Source organism: Danio rerio, chromosome 23 (genome assembly GCF_049306965.1).
Source record: "Danio rerio strain Tuebingen ecotype United States chromosome 23, GRCz12tu, whole genome shotgun sequence".
NCBI classification, from domain to species: Eukaryota; Metazoa; Chordata; class Actinopteri; order Cypriniformes; family Danionidae; genus Danio; species Danio rerio.
This window is the reverse complement of record NC_133198.1, coordinates 48,765,001-48,790,000: the sequence shown is the minus strand read 5'-3', so window position 1 is coordinate 48,790,000 and position 25,000 is coordinate 48,765,001. Positions and strand designations below refer to the sequence as shown.

The 25,000-nt window shown below is 41.7% G+C and overlaps 2 protein-coding genes across 6 annotated transcripts in view; both read left to right on the top strand.

Annotated features, from left to right (window-relative positions):
* The window catches only part of plod3 (procollagen-lysine, 2-oxoglutarate 5-dioxygenase 3), a 35,327-nt gene extending 21,478 nt beyond the window's left edge, over nucleotides 1-13,849 (top strand). For both annotated transcript variants that reach the window (XM_005162427.6, NM_001044343.2), the window contains exons 12-19: nucleotides 3,000-3,125; nucleotides 7,417-7,558; nucleotides 9,228-9,341; nucleotides 9,764-9,835; nucleotides 11,602-11,706; nucleotides 11,876-12,022; nucleotides 12,866-12,991; nucleotides 13,458-13,849. In XM_005162427.6, coding sequence (XP_005162484.2) covers nucleotides 3,000-3,125; nucleotides 7,417-7,558; nucleotides 9,228-9,341; nucleotides 9,764-9,835; nucleotides 11,602-11,706; nucleotides 11,876-12,022; nucleotides 12,866-12,991; nucleotides 13,458-13,613 — 988 coding nt within the window. In that variant the 3' untranslated portion in view covers nucleotides 13,614-13,849. The remainder of the gene's footprint in view (nucleotides 1-2,999; nucleotides 3,126-7,416; nucleotides 7,559-9,227; nucleotides 9,342-9,763; nucleotides 9,836-11,601; nucleotides 11,707-11,875; nucleotides 12,023-12,865; nucleotides 12,992-13,457) is intronic.
* Nucleotides 13,850-13,942: 93 nt separating this feature from the next.
* The window catches only part of st8sia7.2 (ST8 alpha-N-acetyl-neuraminide alpha-2,8-sialyltransferase 7.2), a 20,087-nt gene continuing 9,029 nt past the window's right edge, over nucleotides 13,943-25,000 (top strand). Inside the window, exons 1-2 of one of the 4 annotated variants that reach the window (XM_073939466.1) lie at nucleotides 13,943-14,078; nucleotides 24,385-24,465. Coding sequence is in view for 3 of the 4 variants with exons in the window: in XM_073939465.1 (XP_073795566.1) it covers nucleotides 18,797-18,970; nucleotides 24,385-24,465 (255 nt within the window). In the remaining variant the exon portion in view is untranslated. Of the gene's footprint in view, nucleotides 14,079-18,689; nucleotides 18,971-24,384; nucleotides 24,466-25,000 lie in introns of those variants that run through there. The other 3 variants (XM_073939465.1, XM_073939464.1, XM_021473741.3) reach the window with 3 other exon arrangements.

The following is a 25,000-nucleotide window of genomic DNA, read 5'->3' as shown; positions in this document are numbered from 1 at the left end:
TATTTGAAAGCCTTTGAGTCAAAACACTTACATTTCTAATGGTGATCAATGTGAAATAAAAGGTAAAAAATAAGTCTTTTAATTTTAATATTTTCATGAGTGTGCATCATGACTTAATGTAATAAGCAATTTATGCATTAACACAAGACCAAATATTATAGCACATGATAGTAGTTACATTATCATAGCGCAGTGAAAATTGCATTGTGGAAAACAATGTAGGAAAAAAATCTTGGGAGAGAAACCAATATCTGAATACATTTTAGGTATTTATTTATTTGTTTTTTACTTTTTATTAATTAATTTCATCACTGATATTTGTATATTAAATTGTAAATATCAATTAGACCTCATAATTTGGGGGAAAATGCGATGCAGTGGCGCAGTAGCTAGTGCCGTTGGGTAGGCTAAATTGTCCATAGTGTATGAGTGTGAATGAGTGTGTGTGGATGTTTCCCAGAGATGGGTTGCGGCTCGAAGGGCATCCGATGCGTAAAACGTGCTGGATAAGTTGGCGGTTCATTCCGCTGTGGCGAGCCCAGATTAATAAACGGACTAAGACGACAAGAAAATTAATGAATTTGGAGGAGACCTTTCCTAGATTTCCTAGGGAACTATCATGGTTAACATTTTAATTAATTAATATATTTATTTATTTGTTTAATTGTATTTAACATATTATGTTTTTTTTGTCACGGATTGAATCATTTTTCGGATCAGCCAAAAAGACAGGGATGTCATTCACTTTCCATTTATTACAGAAACAGCACTGCGGGAAACTTGGTTTTAACAAACTGAACTGAGAAGCTGTAATTTTATTAAAAATAAAGTGAAGAAATGATCAGCTGAATAATAATAAACTGTAATATGTTCAGTGCTGTGGAAAACTCACTGTTCCTGCTACTGTTGCTAATACTGTTGCTAATTCTAACATCATTTGTACAACCCACATTTATTTTAGTCTCATCTTCAATTAACGATTTAGTTATTCACTCATAAATCTTCATGTTTCATTGCTTGATGATCATCGTTGAAGAATTATTCAGTGGCATATTTTTGATGGCTGCTTGTTGCCACCTACTAGTTAAATAATGTAATGGCTGCCAACAACTTTCATTTTTGAGCTGCAAGTTAAATGCATATGATGGTGATTTAGGGCCCTATCATATACCCGGCGCAGTGTGGTGCAAGCCGTGGTGCAATAGTCTTTTGGTAGTTTCAGCTTGGCGCAAGAGTGGTTTTGAGGCGTTGCGCTACGCTGTTTAAATAGCAAATGCATTAGCGCTCATATGTGCGCCCATAGGCGATCTGGTCTAAAAAGGGAGGTGTTCTGAGGCGGACCGCTGGCGCGTTGCTATTTTGAGAAACTATAATAGATTTTTCATTAAACCAAAACAAACCCGGTCTAAACTCCAGCGCAGAGTTGCACCTCACTTACACACTGCTTAATACACACAAGAGAGCAATAGGCAAATATCTTTAAATATGAAAACATCTAAATATTAAGGATATATATAGGATATAATAAGAATAGATATAGGATATAAATATAAAGGATTAAAATATTACAAAACATATTATTTTCTAGCCTACATAAATATGAAAAATCACTGCTTTTATGTCTTCTTCATCTCGGGAGGCTTTTTCAGTTCATTCATAACAATCTGCTTTTGTATAATGTTATTATTATTAGCAGTATTATTTATTAAATGCATATTTATATTTGTTTTATTAAAAACAAGCTTAGATTTGTCCACCTGTCAGGTTTTAGACCATATGGGGCGCAGCATGTGTTTTAGGATATAACTCAGGTTTTTGAGCACACTTCATTATTATTGTTCATTTATTCGTTTGCTGGAAATTAGAACTGAATTTAGAAATAGTTTTGAAACAAATCTTTGCGCTTAACAAACAAAATTTATTATTTATAGGCTAATGGATGTCTGTGCGTAAAGGTTTACCTATCCAAGAGCAAATGTGAAAGTAGATCCATTATCTCTCATTCTCACGCAGTAGATGCTCTGTTTAACTGTTTTCTGTTAACTGTTTGCTTGTGAAATGCTCATTTTTTCCACTTAGACTTACTTTACGTCCTGTAAATAGCGAATGCGCTCTTGGCGTGACGCAGCTGGCTCTTAAAGGGAATGGGAGATGAGACTCTGATTGGTTTATTCTCTAAACACACCTATAACTCATTAAGAAAATAAACTCAACCCTTTTACACCATGTGCCTTGGCGCAAAGTGCATTTTCCCGTCCGTAAATTAGCAAAAATGCGTTCTGACACGCCCTGAAAGCGTTTGCGCCCTGCGTTTTGCGCTCTGCGCATGGACCGTCAAAATAGAGCCATTGATCTTTACCATAAACATCAGTGGATATTTCTGAACTTTAAACTGGTCTCCCAGTACTGCTGTGTTCTTTGACTGTTTGTAGACTGAAGTCTGAATCTCTTTTGATAATCTTTTTAATAAAGAAGAATTAATAAATTTATGCAAATCAGCAACATTTATAATATATGTTGCGTGGGTGTTGAGATCCCGATCTTTGAATGATTAATCATGCAGCTTACACTGAATGCATTAATGCAGGCTAAATGAGCAGTGACAGAAAACACCTTTAATAACATGAAAAACCCAGCACATTCCCCATAACCCACCACAACTTCTTCCGTCATCTTTGTATTGTACAGGAAAGCCTAAATGCTTTCATACATGTGATTTGAATGACGATCGTTACAAATTTATTAAAGTATTAATCTGTGGGGTTGACCAAGGGTTGAGATCCGTACGGATCAACTGTGATCTGTTACACCCCTACTAGAACTTCATCTATATTAAACTGCTTTGACACAATCTAAATTGTAAAAAGCTCAAGAGATATCAATAATGATGTAGAGGTAAAGAAATAAAGAGGAAGAGATATAGAATTAAAGATGAATAGAAAATGCTAATGTTATTGTGTGCTGCTGATGAAAGTGTGTGTCTGTGCTGATGTTGACAGGAGTGTGATCGCGCCCATGCTATCCCGACACGGGAAACTCTGGTCAAACTTCTGGGGCGCTTTGAGTCCGGAGGGTTTCTACTCGCGCGCAGAGGACTACATCGACATCGTCCAGAGCAAGAGAGTGTGAGTAGTAGGCATGAGCCGGTGTACGATTCTGACAGTGTGATAACTAGTGGTGGGCAAAGCGAGGCTTCATGAATCACTGAAACAGTCGAAGCAAATGTGTCGAAGCTTTGAAACGTTTCAAATCCAATCTCTACAGTGACACCTAGTGGCCATTTTTATGTATTGCTCTGAAATAGCTTTAGTAAAGAAACAGTTCAGCAAATTTAGGTATTAAACCCCACATTCTAGAGTTGAGGTTTCAAGTGATTTAGTGGAGCGATGAGAGTTCCTGACTTGCATGTAGAGGTAATGGGTTCACATCGCAGCTATAGATGACGGTTTATTAAAAGCTCTGTTCTTGTAAAATGTTTTGTTTTGACATACAAACGGACACTTTGTAAATAAATATGTCTTGTTTTGGTTATAAAAAGTAACATTATTAAAATGCATCAAGTCATAATGAAGAGTTTGTACAAGTTAGGATTCAAACTCTGGAAATTTGCAGCACAGTTCCTCTGTGCAAATATGCAGTCCACTAGCCTACATAAAGCATTGTTTTTTTCTCCGACCCTGTCAGTCAAAGACAGATTTGCTAAGTCTCGAAACGCTTCTGAAATGACCGAGTCAGTTTAGTCTTGTGACCAGGGGCCTCATGTATCAACGCTGCATACGCCAGGTTTCACGCTCAGAGTCGCTCACGTTTGTATTTACTAACGATGAAATGAACGTGGTAATGTGCGCAGCTCCACGCCAGCTTTATGGCTGGCGTACGCACATTTTTTGTGCGCGTCTGTTTTATTTCCATTGGCGACTCCTAGAGGCAGTTGTGTTAAATTCCTCTCTACAAAGTGTCTGAGCCTTGCAATGGCAGCTGTATGAGACGGGTTCATCTAGCAGGTATATAAGGTTTCCATACCATACAGTTGACCAGCCAAACATTAAAGCGCATTTTGCAGCGGTCGCCAGTTTTCCCAATGTAATCGGAGCTATCTACTGCACGCACAGTGCTATAAAGACACTATCTGAAGATGAATTTGCATGTGTGAATCAGAAACATTTCCATTCAATAAATGTGCAAATTAAATATGATGCACAAACTTATTAATGATTCCTACTTGCCTTCTTGTGATAAATAGTGGGCAAAATCTGATATGTAGCGGGGAAAAAGAAGACCGAGTTCATGCTCGAACATGTTAAAACATGTTGACATGCGTTTTACGAGCTGCGCCACACAGACTATTAATGGCATCACAACATTTAAACCTATAAATCACACTATTTCTTTTTTAAATCCACTCAGTGCGATGTTCAGACCCAGCTGTGTTAACCGCATCAGCTAAACTCTCCCACTCTATTTTTTTTCCTTTGTTATTGATTCCGGAGGACAAACTTGCAAATAACACAGTTGTCCTCCGGTCTACCTCCGAAAGCAGCACCTCCAGTTCACATTCTGTTCAAAGTTTCTCTTCTTGCTTGCTTTTGCCATTGCTTTTTCGCTTGGTTTTGCCAAAGTAGAGTCATTAGCATATTCATACGGGGGAGGAGGCAGGGAGGGGTTTTGCGCTCGTGCATGTGCGCTCAGTTTCACGTTCATTCAGATGTACAAAAGAAAATGCGTGAGATTCGGCGTACGCAGTGTTTCATACATCTGAAGTTTTTTCTGTGCACGCACATTTACAGCTTTGTGCGTACGCAATGTTTTAGTAGGATTTCCACTCAAGTCTTCGTACATGAGGCCCCAGGTGTTTCGGAACACTTTAGTCACATGACCTGAGTTTTTTGAGTCATGTGATCTGGGTTTTTCGGATCATGCTTCGGTACACTCAAAAAGGAGGGGTTGGGCTCCTTATCCACCAAAACACTTTCGCTTCAGGATCTGGACACTGTGTCGAAACACCAGTTTCACGTCAGCCATCCCTAATGATAGCCTTGTATAAAAATATCACGGTATTGTGATTACTGCTTTACAATGTGTTCCTTTCTTAAATGTCTGGGTAAAAAAACAACAGCTTCTTCCCTCATTGAACACAATATATTTTCAAGAGTTGACACTTGATGATTGATTATAAAGCTTTTTTGGCATGCTGTCCCTGAGCTCATAAGATCCTTGAGTCCGGGGCTCCCTCCTGTTTACAAGGCGAGAGGAGAGTTTGAGCTCAGGTAGATCTGGAGGACTCTCCTGCTGTAGTAGCTCATGAACAGATAGAGATCCTAAGAGATAACTATTAACAAGGAGGATGTCTATGGTGCCGATTTGGATTAGTCGATTCATTTAGTTGGCATGTTTGTGGACAGTGGAAGGAACCCACGTGAGCACAGGGAGAAACCCTGCACAGAAACGTTGACTGGCTTTTTAAGGACTAGAACCAGTGACGTTCTTGCTGTGAGGCAACAGTGCCACCTATCTAGGAAAGGAGGAGGAGTAGGGGTGGAAGGGGAGTTTCTTCAAAACGAAAATGGCTGTCATATGGAACTTGCAGTATTTATAGTGGCTTAGGAATCGTCTGATTGGTGAATCATAAATTGAATAATGCAGGACTAGCTGCAGGCCGTCAAGCATGTGATCCTCTTCAAATTAGTTTATAAATAAGCTGCACTTATTTCAAGAAACATTTATTATATTTTGGAGCAGTAAACATGTCGGGCCCAATGATGAAAGTAAATCACTGACTTCTGCTGTCTTTATTAGCTTTAAAAACACTGATTTCTGAAAACTTGAAAAGGCAAATTATGCATGTCAAAGACCAGGCTGTTAAAGGGCCATGAAACCCCCTCGTTTCAGCAGGGTGTTTTCACACCTCTACTTTGGAAAAAGTCAGAAAAGTGGGCGTGTCCAGCTCTGTTTAGGGGGGAGGGTCGGAGGAAGAAAAGGGGCTTGGTGTGGGAGTGTCTATTTTCTGACTTTCAGAGTCAAAGTGTCTGACTTTCAGAGTCAAAACACACACACACACACACACACACACACACACACACACACAGGGGAGAAAGTGACTGTGTTTACATGGACATCTGTGGTCGAATTATTTGCCAAATTATTAAATGGTGGACTTTAACTGCAGTTTGGCTCTTTCATTCAGGGAATTCAGTCATGTTCCTCGCGACAAACGAGATATTTGATTGGAGGAGCTGCTCTAAGCGTGTATTTTTCATGCAATGTTTGATACCGCACGGCGAATGAGAGAAAAAATAAACTGAGCATTTCCCGGAAACTTGCACACGGCAGGTAGCGTCAGAAAGCCGCGTGTGTTATTCCGGTCACAAAATCCAACACAAGGTTATAATTTGGTTGTAACTGTTAGTGCTAATTTGTTTACACTCGGTGCAATTGTTTGTTTGATACGAATAAAATACGAACTGAATAAATAAAGAGCACTGGTCGCTCACTTACCAAATCTGTATAGACAGGACAATCACCAGCAACTAGAGCCGCGTCTTTATTAAGAGGAGACTACAAGCGAATCCGGATCTCAGCGTTTGCAGATGAGAACAGCTCTCAGGTAAACAATAATCCTCCTTAGACACGTAAGTTATTGTTGTCGAGCGTCGCGTACACTGTTAATCCACACGTGACTCCAGCTGAGCTCTCACAGAGAGAAAATGAAAACGAAACTTAACGGCAGCAAACTATAAAAGCAACACTTCACGCTTGTTTTGCCAACACAACGTGGCGTCTCTGTCGTCTAAACACTGTGACAGTAATGAATATTAATGAAGTTGCACAATAGAGCGCGCTGATTGGTTTGAACCAAGCCTTACTCATGCATTAATGCAGCACACTGTAAGACGTAATAAGACACACTCTGGCACAGACGTCCAGTCTACACGCTGGAATACACGCTATTATGTCATGACCGTGACGCAGCTTCAACAATTCATTTCAAACAGGAAGTACGAATTTGCTTGAAATAACGCAAAAACAACCGATTTACACTTTTTAGTGAAATATAGGTGTCCTAATAGTGTTTATAGCAGTGTGGGACACATATACCACTGTCAACAGCTCAACACATGTGTTCTGGTGTTTCGTGACCCTTTAATAACTGTAGTTCTCAGAACGGAAAAGGCTTGGTCGATTTATTAGTTGAATATATCAAATCATTCAAACTGCATCTGTTCTGTTTAGCCTAGACAAAGCTCAGATTTAATTCAGGAGAATAGCAGTGCATTTAAAAAATTAATATAAGAATCAATGCAGAGTTGATTTACAGCCCTGTTCTGCAAGTAATCTGGGTAAGATCATACATGTAAACGCTTCACTGTACAGTATGTGTTGATCAGTGTAGTGAGTGTGTTGTGCTGTGTTTTCCAGGGGTTTGTGGAACGTTCCCTACATCACTCAGGTGTATCTGATCCGTGGAGAGACTCTGCGCTCGCGTCTGGCTGCTGTTTCTCTCTACCAGCAGGAGGGAATGGATCCAGACATGTCCTTCTGCAAGAGCGTCCGCGAGCAGGTCATTCATACGTTTTTTTTTAACTGGGTCCCTTTATTAATCAGGGGTCGCCACAGTGGAATGAACCACCAACTATTCCAGCATATGTTTTACACGGCGGATATCCTTCCAGCTGCAACCTAGTACTAGGAAACACTCATTCACACTCCTCTACGGGCAGTTTAGTTCATCAGTTCCCCTATAGCGCATGTGTTTGGACTGTGGGGGAAACCGGAGCACCCGGAGGAAACCCACGCCCACACGGGGAGAACATGCAAACTCCACACAGAAACACCAATTGACCCAGCCGGGACTCAAACCAGAGATCTTGCTGTGAGGCCACAGTGCTAACCACCATGCTGCGCATTTGTGTTGTATATGTATAGCAATAAACTTCATTGCATTCCACTCAATTTGCAGCTACAGCACCATATTCTACATGTAAGCAATGGACAATTTTTTTTTATTTTTATTTCACCAGATATTACAGTCACTAATAATATAAATACAGGATGAAATAAAAACAAGCTTCATATTCCTTAATTAAAATAAATAAAGAGTAAATAACAAAGGTTTTTTTTTTTTTTTTTGCAAAGCATCAGTTACTGCACATCTAATTGATCGTTTTTTTTGTCATCAAATAATTTGATTATAATTTTCAGCTCAATTTCAGACATAATAAAGTTTTCTTTTTTTTTTTCATTGAAAATGGTCCAAACGAAGCTCATAGCAACATTGCACTGTTTATTTTGTGAATGAATCATTTTCTGAATGAATCATTTCAGTCAATGATTCAGTGGTTCATTCGTAAACACCAACCCGGGCTCATTGTGGAAACGTAGCTCCGCGGACGTTTCTGCGGACCGCGATTTACGTCCCGGGAGGTACGTATTTGAGCGGTTTTTGTTTTCGCGGATCCGCGAGAGGCCGCTGTGCGTGCTTTTTCGCATCTCTGGCGCCCCTTTCTCGCGAAAGGTCGCCGGATCGGCCGACTCGGCCGCCCTCCTCTTCCTCCTCCTCCTCCTCCTTTCTCTAAACCCGAGCAACGGTTCGCAAAAGCCGTCCAGAAAAAAAAGCAAAAGCCCTCATCTTCGATTTCGACCACGTTTTTGGATCCCGCCGCGTTCTCGCCCTTATTTTTCAGATTCCGTTTTTCGTCTTACCTGATTTCCGGAACCGCTGTTCCCCGGACTCGATCCAGGTCGTCGTCCCCGCGGCCGGCTCCTCCTCCTCTTTCGGGGCCTCCGCTCTGCCGACGCAACGCTGTGAGCTAAGCGGACAAACTGGTTGCATCGGGTAAGCCCTCCACTCGGAGGCGAGCCGTCGGCCGGCGAGCGCGAAGAGGAGGGGCGGAGCGGCGCCACACCGCCCCGCAGCGTTCGCTCGAAAAAAACTAAGTGCGGCCTTGCGTACCTCCGGCCACGTAAATCGCGGTCTCCAGAAACGTCCGCGGGGCTACGTTTCCAGAATGAGCTTGGGTTGGTAAATACAGTCACTTGCTTTGCTCTTTAATAAATCAGCAGTTCTAAATGAATCATTTGAGTGAATCACTTGTAAAGAACAGGAATTCACCTACTGGTGTTTTAGCAAATGTTTATTTATCCATGACGTGCCCAAATCAACACAAAAAGACAAATATTTAAACTCTTGAGTAAATTCAGTGTGTGTGTGTGTGTGTGTGTTCCTGCAGGGCATCTTCATGTTTGTGTCTAATAGAGATGAGTTTGGTCGCTTGGTCTCGTCTGCAAACTACAACATCAGTCGTCTTCATCCAGACATGTGGCAGATATTCGACAACCCAGTGGTGAGACCATTAGACATCAAACCCACACACACACACACACATATATGTATATGTACAGACTATGTTTGTGTGTGCACTTTTGTTTCTGTATGTTTGTGTGTGTGTTTGTTTTCATGTATGTGTGAATTTTTTTCTGTGCACGCGTATTTTGTTTCTCTGTGTTTGTGCATTTGATTTGTGTGTGTGTTTGTTTCTGTGTGTTTGTGTGTGTGTGTGCATTTTGTTTTTGTGTGGGTGTACAGTGTGTGCATTTATGCATGCATTTGTTTATTTGTTTATATGTGAATTTTGTGTGTGTGTGTGTGTGTGTGTGTGTGTGTGTGTGTGTGTGTGCATGTTTATGTGCATATATGTGAATTTTTATGTTTGTATGTGTATGTGTGTTTGTGTGCGCTCATTCATTTGTGTGTGTGTGATGTCAGGACTGGAGAGAGAAGTACATTCATGAGAATTACTCCAGGATATTTGAAGATGACGAGAGTGTTGTGGAGCAGGTGAGACTGAACATCTCAGCACACCTCATCATTTATCACTCCATCATTTCATCATTCCATCACCTGGGATTTTATCACATGTTATAAAGCGTTTCATACCGTTGTATATGCTCTTCCTCTGTTGTCTGCTAGATCAGGGGTTCTCAAACTTTTTCACTGCAGGGCCCACTTATTTATCCGATCAAAAGGCCCACCTGTCTGACATTTTCTCTAAAATGTTGGTATAAAATACTCATTGAAACCTATTGGCCCATTCCCACTGAGTGGTGCAGTTTGGTACAGTTCGGTTTAGTGCGCTTATAGCCACTGTCAAAAAGGTACTTAAAATCAAACCATACCGTACAACTTTTTGGTCACCCTTTCTAAAAGGTACCAAAAGGTGCTGAAGGCTACTGGTTTACAGAGATACATCACTCACGCATACACAAGCAGAAGAATGAAAATGCATGAAGCGCCATTTTTAAATACACAGTCGAGACATTGCACTGTAATAATACACACATATAATAACGAGCCATGGTCAACCCGAGCTCAAACAAATCTTGTCATCATCTTGATAAAGTCACAAAGCCAAGAAGAACAAAATCTGCCGTGTCCTGTTTTTGTTTTACGATCCCGTCTAAAAGTGCGAGCGGATTCACTTTCTCCAGAGAGCTCGCGATCGCTCGTGTGCACGTCTATAATTGAAATAACAATCTTCTTGAGCTGATGCATGTGTGTAGGGTGGTAGAATAGAGAGAGCGGCGTCCCCGAAACTACCCGCCCTCATCCGTGTCTAGGGTGGCAGAATAGAGAGAGCGGCGTCCCCGAAACTACCCTCGCCACCCGCGCCTCAGTTATATCCGCATCTAGGGCAGCAGAATAGAGAGAGCGGCGTCCCCTAAACTACTCTCACCACCCGCGCCTCAGTTATATTCGCATCTAGGGCAGCAGAATAGAGAGAGCGGCGTCCCCTAAACTACCCTCGCCACCCGCGCCTCAGTTATATCCACATCTAGGGCGGCAGAATAGAGAGAGTGGCGTCCCCTAAACTACCCTCACCACCCGCGCCTCAGTTATATTCGCATCTAGGGCAGCAGAATAGAGAGAGCGGCGTCCCCTAAACTACCCTCGCCACCTGCGCCTCAGTTATATCCACATCTAGGGCGGCAGAATAGAGAGAGCGGCGTCCCCTAAACTACCCTCGCCACCCGCACCCTCAGTTATATCCGCATCTAGGGCAGCAGAATAGAGAGAGCGGCGTCCCCTAAACTACTCTCGCCACCCGCGCCTCAGTTATACCCGCATCTAGGGCGGCAGAATAGAGAGAGCGGCGTCCCTGAAACTACCCGCGCCCTCATCTGTGTCTAGGGTGGCAGAATAGAGAGAGCGGCGTCCCCTAAACTACTCTCGCCACCCGCGCCTCAGTTATATCCACGTCTAGGGCGGCAGAATAGAGAGACCCCTACCCCGTTTTCACTTTAGGTTTGAGGGCGGCGTGACTGTCCTTTGCCTAGAGCGGCAGTTCAGCTTGCTCCGGCCCTGACGGGGATAACATGCAAACTCCACACAGAAATGCCAACTGGTCCAGCTGAGGCTCGAACTAACGACCTTCTTGCCTTATCAGTTATAGTGGAGTGAGATTTGCATTATAGTGAATGTTATTGATTATTAATGGCTGTTGTTTCCATTATTGTTGCAGCTAATGTTGTCAATATTGATGTTACTTATGGCTTCACTTCTATTCATCACTGTAATTAAATGAAGTGTATGTGTGTGTGTTTCAGCCGTGTCCAGATGTGTACTGGTTTCCTGCCTTCTCTGAACGAATGTGCGATGATCTCGTCGAGACCATGGAGGAATTCGGCCAGTGGTCTGGAGGAGGACACAAGGTCAGTGTGTGTGTGTTTATGAGTGTTTAAATGTGTGCGATTACTAGTTTGTCTATTGTGTACGTCTGTTTGTGTGTATTTTGTGTGTGTGTATTTGTGTGCGTGTATTTGTTTGTGTGTAAGTATGTACATGTTAAAATGTCTGTCTTAATCTCCCTCTGTGTCTCAGGATGAACGGTTGTCTGGAGGTTATGAGAACGTTCCTACAGTGGACATTCACATGAATCAGATCCAGTTTGAGAAGGAGTGGCTGAAGTTCCTCAAAGAGTACATCGTTCCTGTCACTGAGAAACTCTACCCGGGATACTATCCCAAGGTCAGAGACACACACTTAATAGTAAACACAAAATAATACAGATATTAAACAATCACCACTGCACAGTCTTCATTGTATATTATTTCATCTTTATTAAAGTTACAAAACATCTCTTGTGGCCCGATGTTTTAAACTCTGAAATATTGAAATATTCACACAGTCACAGGCCTTAAAGGGACCGTTTACTCAAAGATTAAAATTTACTCACTATTTACTCACACTTCACTTGTTTCAATACCAGTGGCGGATTTAGGCATGGGCTGTATAGACGATCGCCCAGGGCGGCATCTTGATGCAGGGCGGCACGGGGAGACGGTGCTAAATAAGTGCCCCTGTGAAAGCTTTGAGATGAGATTTTCTTAATGCAAGTGTGTTCATTCAGAGTGCTTATCCCAGACAGAATGAAGATGTTTGGGGTTATTCACATTAATGCGCAGGTTTGTTCTGTTCACAGTTGTCTGTCTGTGCAACTGAAACAACGCTGGTGAAAACAAATTGATGCATGTTTGTGAAAAGCCATTCCCACGTGCCTCACAGATGCTGCTCCTTGATCTCGGTTGTTTACATGAATGCCAATATGCACCGACACGCAAGAGAATAGATTTGAGAATAGATTACCCGCCATATTTTTTTAACCGCCCGAGAAGAGTCTCGCATTAACACAGCAAGTTAACGGCCCACCACTAGAATAACCCCAGCTCACACTAAATATTCAACATTTCCACTGACTCTAAATCACCAAAATAAATAAAACACAAATATACATGTAATATTGTGTGTGTGTGTGTGTGTGTGTGTGTGTGTGTGTGTGTGTGTGTGTGTGTGTGTGTGTGTGTGTGTCAGGCTCAGGCTGTGATGAATTTCGTGGTTCGTTATCGTCCTGACGAGCAGCCGTCGCTCCGTCCTCATCACGACTCCTCCACCTTCACCATCAACATTGCCCTCAACAGCAAAGGCGTCGATTACGAGGTGAGATGCACCCACACACACACACACACACACACACTTCTGTTCTGTTAAACACACCACATTTACCCAGAATGCATCATGTCAGATATCAACTGTCAGATATTGTGTCTGTGTGTGTCTGTTTGTGTGTGTGTGTGTGTGTGTGTGTGTGTGTGTGTGTGTGTGTGTGTCTGTTTTTCTATATGTGTGTGCGTCTATGCATGTATGTATATATGTTTGTTTGGTGTGTGTTTCTATTTGTTGTGTGTGTGTGTGTGTGTATATGTCTGTTGTGTGTGTGTTGGTCTGTCTGCATGTGTTTGTGTGTGTCCATCTGTGTGCATTGCCATCCGCGTTTGTCTGTATGCATGCATGTGTGTGTGCGTGTGCGTATGTCTCTGTCTTTGTATATTTCTCTGTATGTTGTTAATATTTGTGTGTGTGTGTGTGTGTGTGTGTGTGTGTGTGTGTGTGTGTGTGTGTGTAGGGTGGAGGTTGTCGGTTTCTCCGCTACAACTGTAAGGTGGAGTCCCCAAGGAAGGGCTGGTCGTTTATGCACCCGGGCCGATTAACACACTACCACGAGGGGCTTCCCACCACACGGGGGACGCGCTACATCATGGTGTCATTCGTAGACCCCTGAAACTGACCTGTCTGTCTGTCTGTCTGTGTGTGTGTGTGTTTCTCTGTAAATTATGGATGGCGTTCCAGGCGTCCCGTGCGCTTCACTCCTCCCTCCATCAGATTTGACTTGATATTATAGAGTAATCAGATCAGATATTTTTAAAGAGCATTAGTCTGAGAGATTTTGTACTCCAGCTTTGTACAAACTGCTTTAAATTATTTGCTGCCTTTTGAAATTAAATATTGGAAACAGAAGTGTGTGTGTTTTACTCTGTGACTGTAATTATTCTCTCATTCATATGCACTTTCAAGAGTTCACACTTAGATAATGCTTGACTATTTCAGCAGGTTTGGCATGCTGTCCCGGGAGAGAACCCTGAGCTCGGAGATAGATGTGCCCAAAGCTCCCGCCTGGTCAAAAAGCATTAGGAGGGATACGAGATCAAGTAGTTCTCGATAGCTTCCCAAAAATAGACCGCTAACTGTACGTAGTAGGTGCTTGTGATTTTAACTTTTGTTGCATGTTTTTTTTGTACCTGGGGAAAACCTATGCGAACACGGGGAGAACATGCAAACTCCGCACAGAGTGTCTACTGGCTCAGCTAGTGTTTGAACCAATGACCCTCTTGCTGTGGGGCAACAGTGCCAGCCACTGAGCCATCGTGTTGCCCGAACTTAGAATTGAGGAAGAGGGAGAAGGGACGGATTGGGGAGGGGGATTGGGACGAAGATGAGGAATGAATGACGGATATTAAATTTGGAATGATCCGATTGGCTAGTTAGTGATTAGGGATCAGCTGTAGTCAATCCTATCACATGCTCCTCTCGAAATTAGTTTGTGAAACTTCACTTAAAGCACTGGTTCAGTTTGAGCAGATTAAAGTCGCTCTGAAACTGAAGACGTACAGCAACTTTGAACAGTTCTGAATAGAATAATAAATGTACATCAGCAGTTGGTTTCATTCACTGGGAACTGAATCGAGCTTAGATCGGGCCCAAAAAAATGAAACCTGACCGTACCCGAGCCTGTGCACCTTGTGTCCGAGCCCGATCCGGTTCGCCAGAGCCGTATCACCCTGCAGCCCAAGACCGGTTACTCACTGAAGCTAAGCAGGGCTGAACCTGGTCAGTATATGGATGGGAGACCACATGGGTAAACTAGGTTGCTGTTGGCAGTGGTGTTAGAGAGGCCAGCAGGGGGCGCTCAACCTGTGGTCTAATGTCCCAGAATAGCGAAGGGGACTCTATACTGTCAGTGAGCGTTAAACTGAGCTCCTGACTCTCTGTGCTCATTAATAACCCCATGGCACTTCTGGTAAAGAGTAGTGGTGTAACCCTGGTGTCCTGGCTAAATTCAGAGGAATCCCGAGGCATTCCCAGGCCAGCCGAGAGACATAGTCCCCCCAGCATGTCCTGGGTCTTCCCCGAGGTCTCCTTCCGGTTGGACATGCCTGGAACACCTCCCTAGGCAGGCGTCCTCTCGATGTGGAGGAGCAGCGGCTCTACTCAGAGCTCCTCCTGGCTGTCAGAGCTCCTCACCCTATCTATAAGAGTGCGCCCTGCCAACCTGCGAAGGAAACTCATTTCTTATCATTTCGGTCGTGATCCAAAGCTCATGACCATAGGTGAGAGTAGGATCGTAGATTGACCGGTAAATCGAGAGCTTTGCCTTTCAGCTCAGCTCCTTCTTCACCACAACGGACCGGTACATTGACCCGCGTAACTGCTGCCACTTTACTGACCTGCCTGTCAATCTCACGCTCCATCCTTCCCTCACTCCTGAACAAAACCCCAGGATACTTGAACTCCTCCACCTGGGGTAAGGACTCTCCTCCATCTTGGAGATGGCAAACTATTTTTTTCCGGTGGAGCACCATGGCCTCGGACTTGTAGGTGCTGATTCTTATCCCAGCCGCGTCACACTCTGCAGCAAATTGCCCCAGTGCATGCTGAAGGTCCATGTTTGATGAAGCCAACAGAACAACATCATCTGCAAGTAACCGAGATGAAATCTTGTGGTCCCCGAACCGGACCCCCTCCAGCCCAAGGCTGCACTTTGAAATTCTGCCCTGCTGGAGCCCAACATGCACTGGAAACAAGTCGGACTTATTGCTCCTACTCTGTTCATACAGGGACGAGACAGACCGTAACAGAGCGCCTCTGACCGCATGGTTTGCGCTACATTCATTCTTCCATAGCGGTGCACCACGCCAAAATTCATCCCGCCACGGCTACATTACAGCTTCTTATTAATTCAAAACATTCAGTCATTGTTGTTGTTTTTAATAGTGGGTAATAATCGCACCTCAACGCCTTAAAAGGTAAGTGAATTATAACAGTGCAAACTTCTCTATTACCGTAGAAGGGCTGTGCGTTATTTGTTTAACACTTTAAGGTGACGTGCTGACTGACTAACAGGTACTTGAGGCCAGCAAACATGACGAAGCTTTCAGTTAAGATGAAGAGTGTCAATAAATATACTTTATTTATAGATAAAGGTCTGTGATTCTGCATACAAAAACTTTAACGTTACCTTGCTGGAGTTTATAGCCGTTTCACTTTACTTCAGGACACATTAATGCCGCTCTGCAGGTCTATTGGAGACATTCAGAAATATTCCTAGCAAATCTAATAAATGTTGGAGACAAACTGACTACTACATAAACCCGCTAAATCGCACTTCTGCAGTGTTTATTTGAGAGCGCACAAGAAGATCTGCGCTTGTGCAGCTTATATTTGAGGGCATGCAAGAAGTTTTGTGCACGAGCAGAGGAAATCGATGCGCAAGCAAAGAGATTAACATGCTCGTATTAACGTTACATAAATGCGATCCCGACTTGTAATACTGCGCTCACCACATTTCTCCATTTGTCATTGAAATTAACCCATAGGTAGTTGGTCGATTTGACCTGCCGCCGCAGCTGGAAAAAATACTAGAGGAAACACTGGAGCCCATAGTCCCAAAGCATCCTCCACAGAATCCCAAGAGGGACACGGTCAAATGCCTTCTCCAAGTCCACAAAACAAATGTGGACTGGTTGGGCATGCTCATGAACCCTTGAGCACCCTAGCGCTGGCCCAGTGTACTACAGCCTGGCCGAAAACCGCATTGTTCCTTCTGGATTCTAGGCTGAACCTAAATCTACTGTTTGTTATTATTTAAACAACAATTATGATGTTATTTTACATTTCTTTGTACTTCATTACTGTTACAACCCCCCCCCCCCCCACACACACACACACAAAAAATTAATAAATAAATAAAGCTCTGTTTATTTCACTTTTTGTATTTGTATATGCTTGTTATTTTATTTTATGCCGATGCACCGCACAGAATAAAAAAATAATGAAATCTTTGCAATAAGAGCTATTTAGATCAACTGGTGAAATTATATTAATATAGCAATAAATATCTTATCAAAACAATGTCCAATTTTACCAATATCGTGCAGCCATGGTTAAAAACCCTTTCTGACACTGTGGGCTCTATTTTGACGATCCATGCGCAGGGCGCAAATGCATTCAGGGTGTGTCAGAATCCACTTATGCTAATATAAGGACGGAAAAATCCGCTTTGCGCCATGGCACATGGTCTAACAGGGTTGAGCTTATTTTCTTAATGAGTTACAGGTGTGTTTTGAGAATAAAACAATTAGAGTCTCATCTCCCATTCCCTTTAAGATTCAGTTGAGTCACGCCATAGCGCATTTGCTATTTACATGACGACTTTGTAAGTGGAAAAACTGAACGCTTCACTAGCGAGAAAACAGTTAAACAGCATCTGCAGCGCGAGAACGAGAGATGAGGCATCTCATGATCTACTTTCACTTTCTCTCTTGGATAGGGAAACCTTTACACAGACATCAATTAGCCTATAAATAATTAATTTAGCTTGTTAAGCGCAAATATTTGTTTCAAAACTATTTCTAAATTCAGTTCTAATTTCCAGCAAATGAATAAATGAACAATAATAATGAAGTGTGCTCTGAAAACTGAGTTATATCCTAAAACACATGCTGTGCCCCACATGGTCTGAAACCTGGCAAATCTAAGCATTTTTAATAAAACAAATATTAATCTGCATATAATAAATAATACTGCTAATAATAATAACATTATACAAAAGCAGATTGTTATAAATAAATTTTAAAAAGCCCCATCGAGATGAAGAAGGCATGAAAGTATTGTTTTTGTATTTATGTAGGCTAGAATATAATGTTTTGTAATATTTCAATCTTTTATATTTATATCCTAAGAGAAACACTGAAAGATTCACTCCTGGTTGTGTTCATTCATTTTCTTGTCAGCTTAGTCCCTTTAGTAATCCGGGGTCGCTAACGCAGAATGAACCACCAACTTTTCCAGCAAGCTTTTACGCAGCAGATGCCCTTCCAGTCGCAACCCATCTCTGGGAAACATCCACACACACATTCACACACACACTCATACACTACGGACAATTTAGCCTACCCAATTCACCTGTACCACATGTGTTTGGACTGTGGGGGAAACCAGAGCACCCGGAGGAAACCCACATGAACGCAGGGAGAACATGCAAACTCCACACAGAAATGGCAACTGACCAAGTCGAGGCTCGAACCAGCGACCTTCTTTCTGTGAGGCGACAGCACTGCCTACTGTGTCGCCTGTGTTCATTCATTCATTCATTTTCTTGTCTGCCTCGTCCCTTTATTAATCAGCAGTCGCCACAGCGGAATGAACCGCCAACTTATCCAGCACATGTTTTACGCAGCAGATGCCCTTCCAGCTGCAACCTATCACTGGGAAACACCCATGCACACTCATTCACACTCATACACTACGAACAATTTAGCCTACCCAATTCACCTGTACTGCATGTGTTTGGACTGTGGGGGAAACCAGAGCACTCGGAGGAAACCCACGCGAACGCAGGGAGAACATGCAAACTCCACACAGGAACACCAACTGATCCAGCCAGGACTCGAACTAGAGACCTTCTTTCTGTGAGGTGAGCTGTGAGCGAGCTACCCACAGCGCCAACGCATTAATAATGAAAAATTAGCTCATAAAATGAAAAAATGAATCTCAGCAGAATAAGGGACACGTTCAAAAGAATCGACTGTGAATGCTGATTTTGATCCGCAAGCTTTGGGTTTCAGGTTTGCTGATCTTCACTGATGTCACAGCAGATTATCATGACGACTTTATGATGTATATCAGATGAGGTGTGGAGCTACAGACAGGTGTGTGACTTTTGTACCTTTCTCATACACACACACACACACACACACTGATGGCGCTGGTGCAGTGGGTCTTCAGGCTGCTGGTGGTCCTGATTGTCTCTCAGAGTGTGTGTGTGATGTTCTTCTACACACTGGACACACACTCACACGGGTGAGTTCAGCGATACTTCATATTTCCTCTGGTCAGATCAGACCATCTCATCTTCCTTAGTGAATATATATATATATATATATATATATAATGTATGTATATATATATATATGTATGTGTGTGTGTGTGTGTGTGTGTGTGTGTGTGTGTGTATACAATACTTATATGTGTGTGTATGTATGTGTGTATATAGTGTTGAAGTCCTCTATATATTTGTTCTTACTCAAATATTTCGCAAATGATGTTGAACAGATTCAGGGATTGTTCACAGTATTTTTGTTCTTCTGGAGAAAGTCTTATTTGTTTTATTTTGGCTAGAGTAAAAGCAGTTTTTAATTGTTTTAAAGCCATTTTAACCCTTAGGGGTCTGAGGGTGTTTTGGGGCTCTGGGGAAGTTTGGACATGCACTGACATGTGTGTTGTTTTCAGTATTTTAAAACATATTAATGGCTAAAGTGTGACAACAGTGTAAACAGCACAAGCTGGGCTACAATAATACCTGAGCAGCATGCTTGTATGGGTTTGTGTTTTTGAGAAAGAAACGTTTATGCGTGTAGTTGGTATGGAATAGTTGGTGGTTCATTCCGCTGTGGCGACCCATGATGAATAATGGGCTAAGCTGATGGAAAATGAATGAAATACACTTTTACAATTATTTACTAACACAATATTGCTCTTGTCTTGACTGAATGGCTGGATTTTGAATCGGTTTCTCTGTGTTTTAATAGAGTCATGCAGTGAATGTAGAAAAAAGCATTTCGAAATGTAGAGCTATTTATTTTATTTAGCAGTGGTGGTTTTTGAAAGAAATTCCATGCACACCACAATGCTGACTTCCACACAATTCCTTCATGTTGAGTTATGCAAGATATCCAACGCAATCTCACGGCAATTTGTAACTTTTTCATTTAGTGGCTAATTCGTACAAATTCGTACGATCTAATTCGTACATTTTAGTACAATTTGCGTATTCCCCAATGACGGTTGGGTTTAGGGGTGGGGTTAGGTGCCACGCCTCCTTTTTAAAATCGTACATTTTCTTACGACTGAACTCGTACGAATTCATACGAATTAGCCACTAAACTGCCAAAACGTAAAATACTTACGTTTTCTCGTGAGATCAGGCTGAGATATCTTAAAAACTAATAGGGCTCTATCATACACCCGGCGCAATGTGGCGCAAGGCGCAGCGAAATACTCTTTTGCTACTTTTAGCTCGGCGCAAGGGTCATTTTGAGGTGATGCGCCACATTGTTTAAATAGCATATGTGCCCATAGGCGTTCTGGTCTAAAAAAGCAGGCGTGTTTTGGCGCGTTGCTATTTTGAGAAACTGTAAATAGTCTGATCTTTAGACCAGAACAAAGTCGGTCTATTGTCTGGCGCAAAGAGCGCCTGGCTTACACACTACAAACAAGATGCAGAGCAATACGCAAATATCTTTACATATGAAAAATATATGATATATATATATATATATATATATATATATATATATATATATATATATATATATATATATATATATATAAAAGGATATATACAGGATATAAATAAAAATTATTAAAATATTACAAAAACTATTAATTTCTAGCCTACATGAAGATTTAAAAACCACTGCCTGACTTTCTTCATCTCGGGAGGCTTTTTCAGTTCATCCATAACAATCTGCTTTTGTATAATGTTATTATTATTAGCAGTATTATTTATTATATCCATATTTATATTTGTTTTATTAAAAACAAGCTTAGATTTGACCACCTGCAGGTTTTAGACCATATGGGGCATGGCAGGTGTATTTGGAAATATTTTGACCACACTTGGTCATTATTGTTCATTTATTCGTTTGCTGGAAATTAGAACTGAATTTAGAAATAGTTTTGAAACAAATCTTTGCGCTTAACAAACGAAATTAATTATTTTTAGGCTAATGGATGTCTGTGCGTAAAGGTTTCCCTATCCACGAGAGTAAAAGCGAAAGTGAACTTACTTTACGTCAAAATGCGCTCATGATGCAATGCAGCTGGCTCTTAAAGGGAATGGGAGATGAGACTCTGATTGGTTTATTCTCAAAACACACCTATAACTCATTAAGAGAATAAACTCAACCCTGTTACACCATGTGCCACGGCGCAAAGTGGATTTTCCTGTCCTTAAATTAGCAAAAATGCGTCCTGACACGCCCTGAAAGCATTTGCGCCCTGCGTTTTGCGCTCTGTGCATGGACCATCAAAATAGAGACCTTAATCTTTGTTTAATCATGATTAATTATATCCAAAATAAACATTTGTTGTGTGTTCGCGTGTGTGTGCGCATGTGTGTGTGTGTGGGTGTGCACGTGTGTGTGTGTGTGTGTGTGGGTGGGGTCACTGTAAATAAGCAGTTTGATCAAAAATTTTGAGTGCATTAAGCAGTGTGTAAGCAAGGCGCACAACTAATGTGCTCTGCGCTGGAGTTTAGACCGGGTTTGTTTTGGTCTATTGAAAAATCTATTATAGTTTGTCAAAATAGCAGCGCGCCAGCAGTGCGCCTCAGAACGCCTTCCTTTTTAGACCAGAACGCCTATGGGCGCACATATGAGCGCTAATGCATTTGCTATTTAAACAGCGTAGCGCAACACCTCAAAACCACTCTTACGCCAAGCTGAAACTATCAAAAGACTATTGCGCCACGCCTTGCGCCTGGTATGTCAAGGATAATTTCTAAAGTCAATATTTACACATTTACTTGATGTAATAAATGAGTAAAGAGTTAAACATTAATATTCATTTACTTCTTTCAGTCATTCATTTTCCTTCGGCTTAGTGTCTGTTTCAGAGGTTAGCACAGCGGAATAAACCAGACATTGATACAGACGCCACACATGTCAAGTCGTAAAACTGAGGCTGGTACCAGCGAACAGAATAGCTGAAGCCTTTGCGAAATCTGTCAAAATACAGCACTGAAATTAACAGACATGAAAGTGCCTGAGCCAAAACGTCTATCTGTAGGATGTCTGTATAAACGCAATCAGAGCCAATGTTATGTAGCAGTGGTGTCGCCTAATAATTATATTAATTCTAATAAAATGAAAACCAAAATAAACAATTCATTGCATTTTCCGTTTGATAAAAAATATACGGAAACTAAAAAAAAAATCGAAGGGTGGCTAGTTTGTATCAATATGTTTTAATATTAATAAAAATATGCTTGATCTATTTAAGCTAAGCGGCTATACGCCGCCAATATGTATAAATACATTTACTGTGTACTGGGTTATAGTGTATATTTTACAATAAAAACTAAATGAAGCACGTCGCTCTGTCATTTAAAACATGCATTCACAAAACACCACAGCTGTAGTCTATGAAGTGTGTAAATTTACAGGGAGGTGTTGGTCAATAGTCATACTGCGCACCACCTTATTGAACTCCAATATCTCTGAGGGAGATTATGTTACCAGATACCAATATTAACCAATATTAACTTGAGAGATTTTACAAATAAAAGGTGTTTTAAAAAGGAACAACACGCAAATAACTAAACAAACATAACTGGTCCCGTGGAGTTTGTCCAGCACTTGTCATCTTGACAGTCAGTGTATGTGTATAGCGCTCTTATGCAGCGCGTGTTGGCAATTCCTGCAAAACTGAAAGTGAAACTATACGAACGCATTTATAAGCTTTTTTAAAAGCAGAAAAAAAGAAGAAACCCCCACCCCCACCCCCACCGGTATTACCAACACAATCTCACGGCAATTCGTAACTTTTTCATTTAGTGGCTAATTCGTATGAATTCGTACGATGTAATTCGTACAATTTAGTATGATTTGCGTATCCCCCAATGACAAATGGGGTTAGGGGTGGGGTTAGGTGCCACACCTCCTTTTTAAAATCGTATCATTTCGTACGACTGAAATCGTACGAATTAGCCACTAAACTGGCAAAACGTAAAATACTTATGTTTTCTCGTGAGATCAGGCTGGTATTACCGATGTTGTCACATGTTGATTAACCGGGGGGGAAATTTCCTCATCGTCACAACCCTACATTACGCGGGGTTATGGCTCAGTTTTTGGGGTTTCTGCTTAAAGGGTGGTGTTACTTATAGCTGAGAATCGGTACCAATAATAAACCTGTTTTGGGCCAGTTAAGGGGGATAAGTTGGCTGAGATTCGGGCCAGTTATGGTCCACGTTTCTTTAATCCAGTGTGGCCTGGAGCTGGGCCAGAAAACATTTGCTCTGTGGGATGTAGAGTATGAATGACAGAAGTGTTCGGGAATGTGTTTATTGCTTGTATTTGGTGTAACGCAGTGGAAAAGTATTCTCCGTTTGCTCCATATAGACTCCTGTTTAGCTGACTGTCTGAAAATACTGCTTCAGGATTACATGATGCTTGACAGCGGCTGAAGAGGCTGTAGCAGGACAAGAGAACTTGGTGTTTTACATCTGCATGCCTTGTTTCTATAATCAAACATGCACACTGACGAGAACTAATAAGCTTCTGATTACCTTTTTTTACCGCTGTGCCATAAAGCATGCCCCTGCTGTAATTGATGTCATGATCCTGAATCAACAGTTTGAGTCAGTGAAGTCGATTGCGCTTTGTTTTTATAGATTATCAACATGTAGTATAAAACCTTTTTATTGGAACTGAGGTGGCACAATGGCTTCACTGCAAGAAGGTCACTGGTTGAAGTCTCGGCTGGATCAGTTGGCGTTTCTGTGTGGAGTTTGCATGTTCTCCCCGTGTTCCTCCAGGTGCTCCGGTTTCCCCCACAGTACAAACACATGTGTTATAGTGTGTGTGTGTGTGTGTGTGTGTGTGTGTGTGTGTGAATATGTGTATATCATACATCAGAGGGGGAAAGCCACACCCACCAGTCCCATCTCTTCCTCATTTGCATAAACAGCAGCCCTGAGTGAGAAGCAGCCGTCTGTCCATTAGCCATTAGAGTGTTTGAGCTGCTGAAGGTAATGTCAGCATAGACTAAGAGGATTATAGATGTGGCGTTTCAGATGAACAGCAACAGGAGCGACATAGACTGACAGAAGCATGAAGCACACACTCACACTGAAGCGCACATGACCAGCACTCACAACACACACACTGCTGTTTTACATCTGTCACTATGGTGTTTGTAGCTCCGCCCTCTTCTTAGAAGAGCACAATCTCATTTGCATTTAAAGCGACATGCGGTCAACAAAACATCACTATCCAAGTGTATGGTGTGTGAGTGTCAGTGTGTGTACGCATCGTGAGGATCAAAGTCTGAAAGGGTCAGTTCCGGAGAGCTGGAGAACATTATCTGTGTGCTATTTTCAGCTAAAACTTCACACTCTTGAGACATCAGAGACTTTACGTCTTGTAAAAAGGCCACAATAGGTCTATTTTAACACATATGTAACCACTATTTCTGTCGTTTTCCTCTTTCAGAGATGCTCTGACGGATTCGCTCCAGCTGCTGCGCTGTGCAAGACTCAGACGCCGGTTCTCCGTCCTCACCCCCGCCAAGAGGTGCGAAGAAACCAGAGTTGCATTCTAAAACGAACATTACAGCTGCTTTTTTTTGTAGACTGAACATGATTGTAAAATATCATAAAGATATCGCCTGCCATAAAGATATAAAGCAAAACACCCAACCATTAAAGCAAAGCATCGTAAAGTTTAATAACTTTGATTGTAAACGCTCTCGGTTGGCAGATGACACTTTAGAAAATGAAATCCTTAACTTTATTTTTTGCCTTCTTTTTATTATTATTGTTATTATTATTGTTACTGTTAATTATTAATATATTGTTATTATTATTAGTGTTATTAGTGTTATTATTATTAATATTATTATCAGTGTTATTATTATTAATATTACATTTACATTTACATTTAGTCATTTAGCAGACGCTTTTATCCAAAGCGACTTACAAATGAGGACAAGGAAGCAATTTACACAACCAAGAGCAACAATGAATAAGTGCTATAAGCAAGTTTCAGGTCTGTAAAGTCTAAGAAGGGAAGTATTAGTAGTATTAGTTTTTTTTTCTTTTCTTTTTTT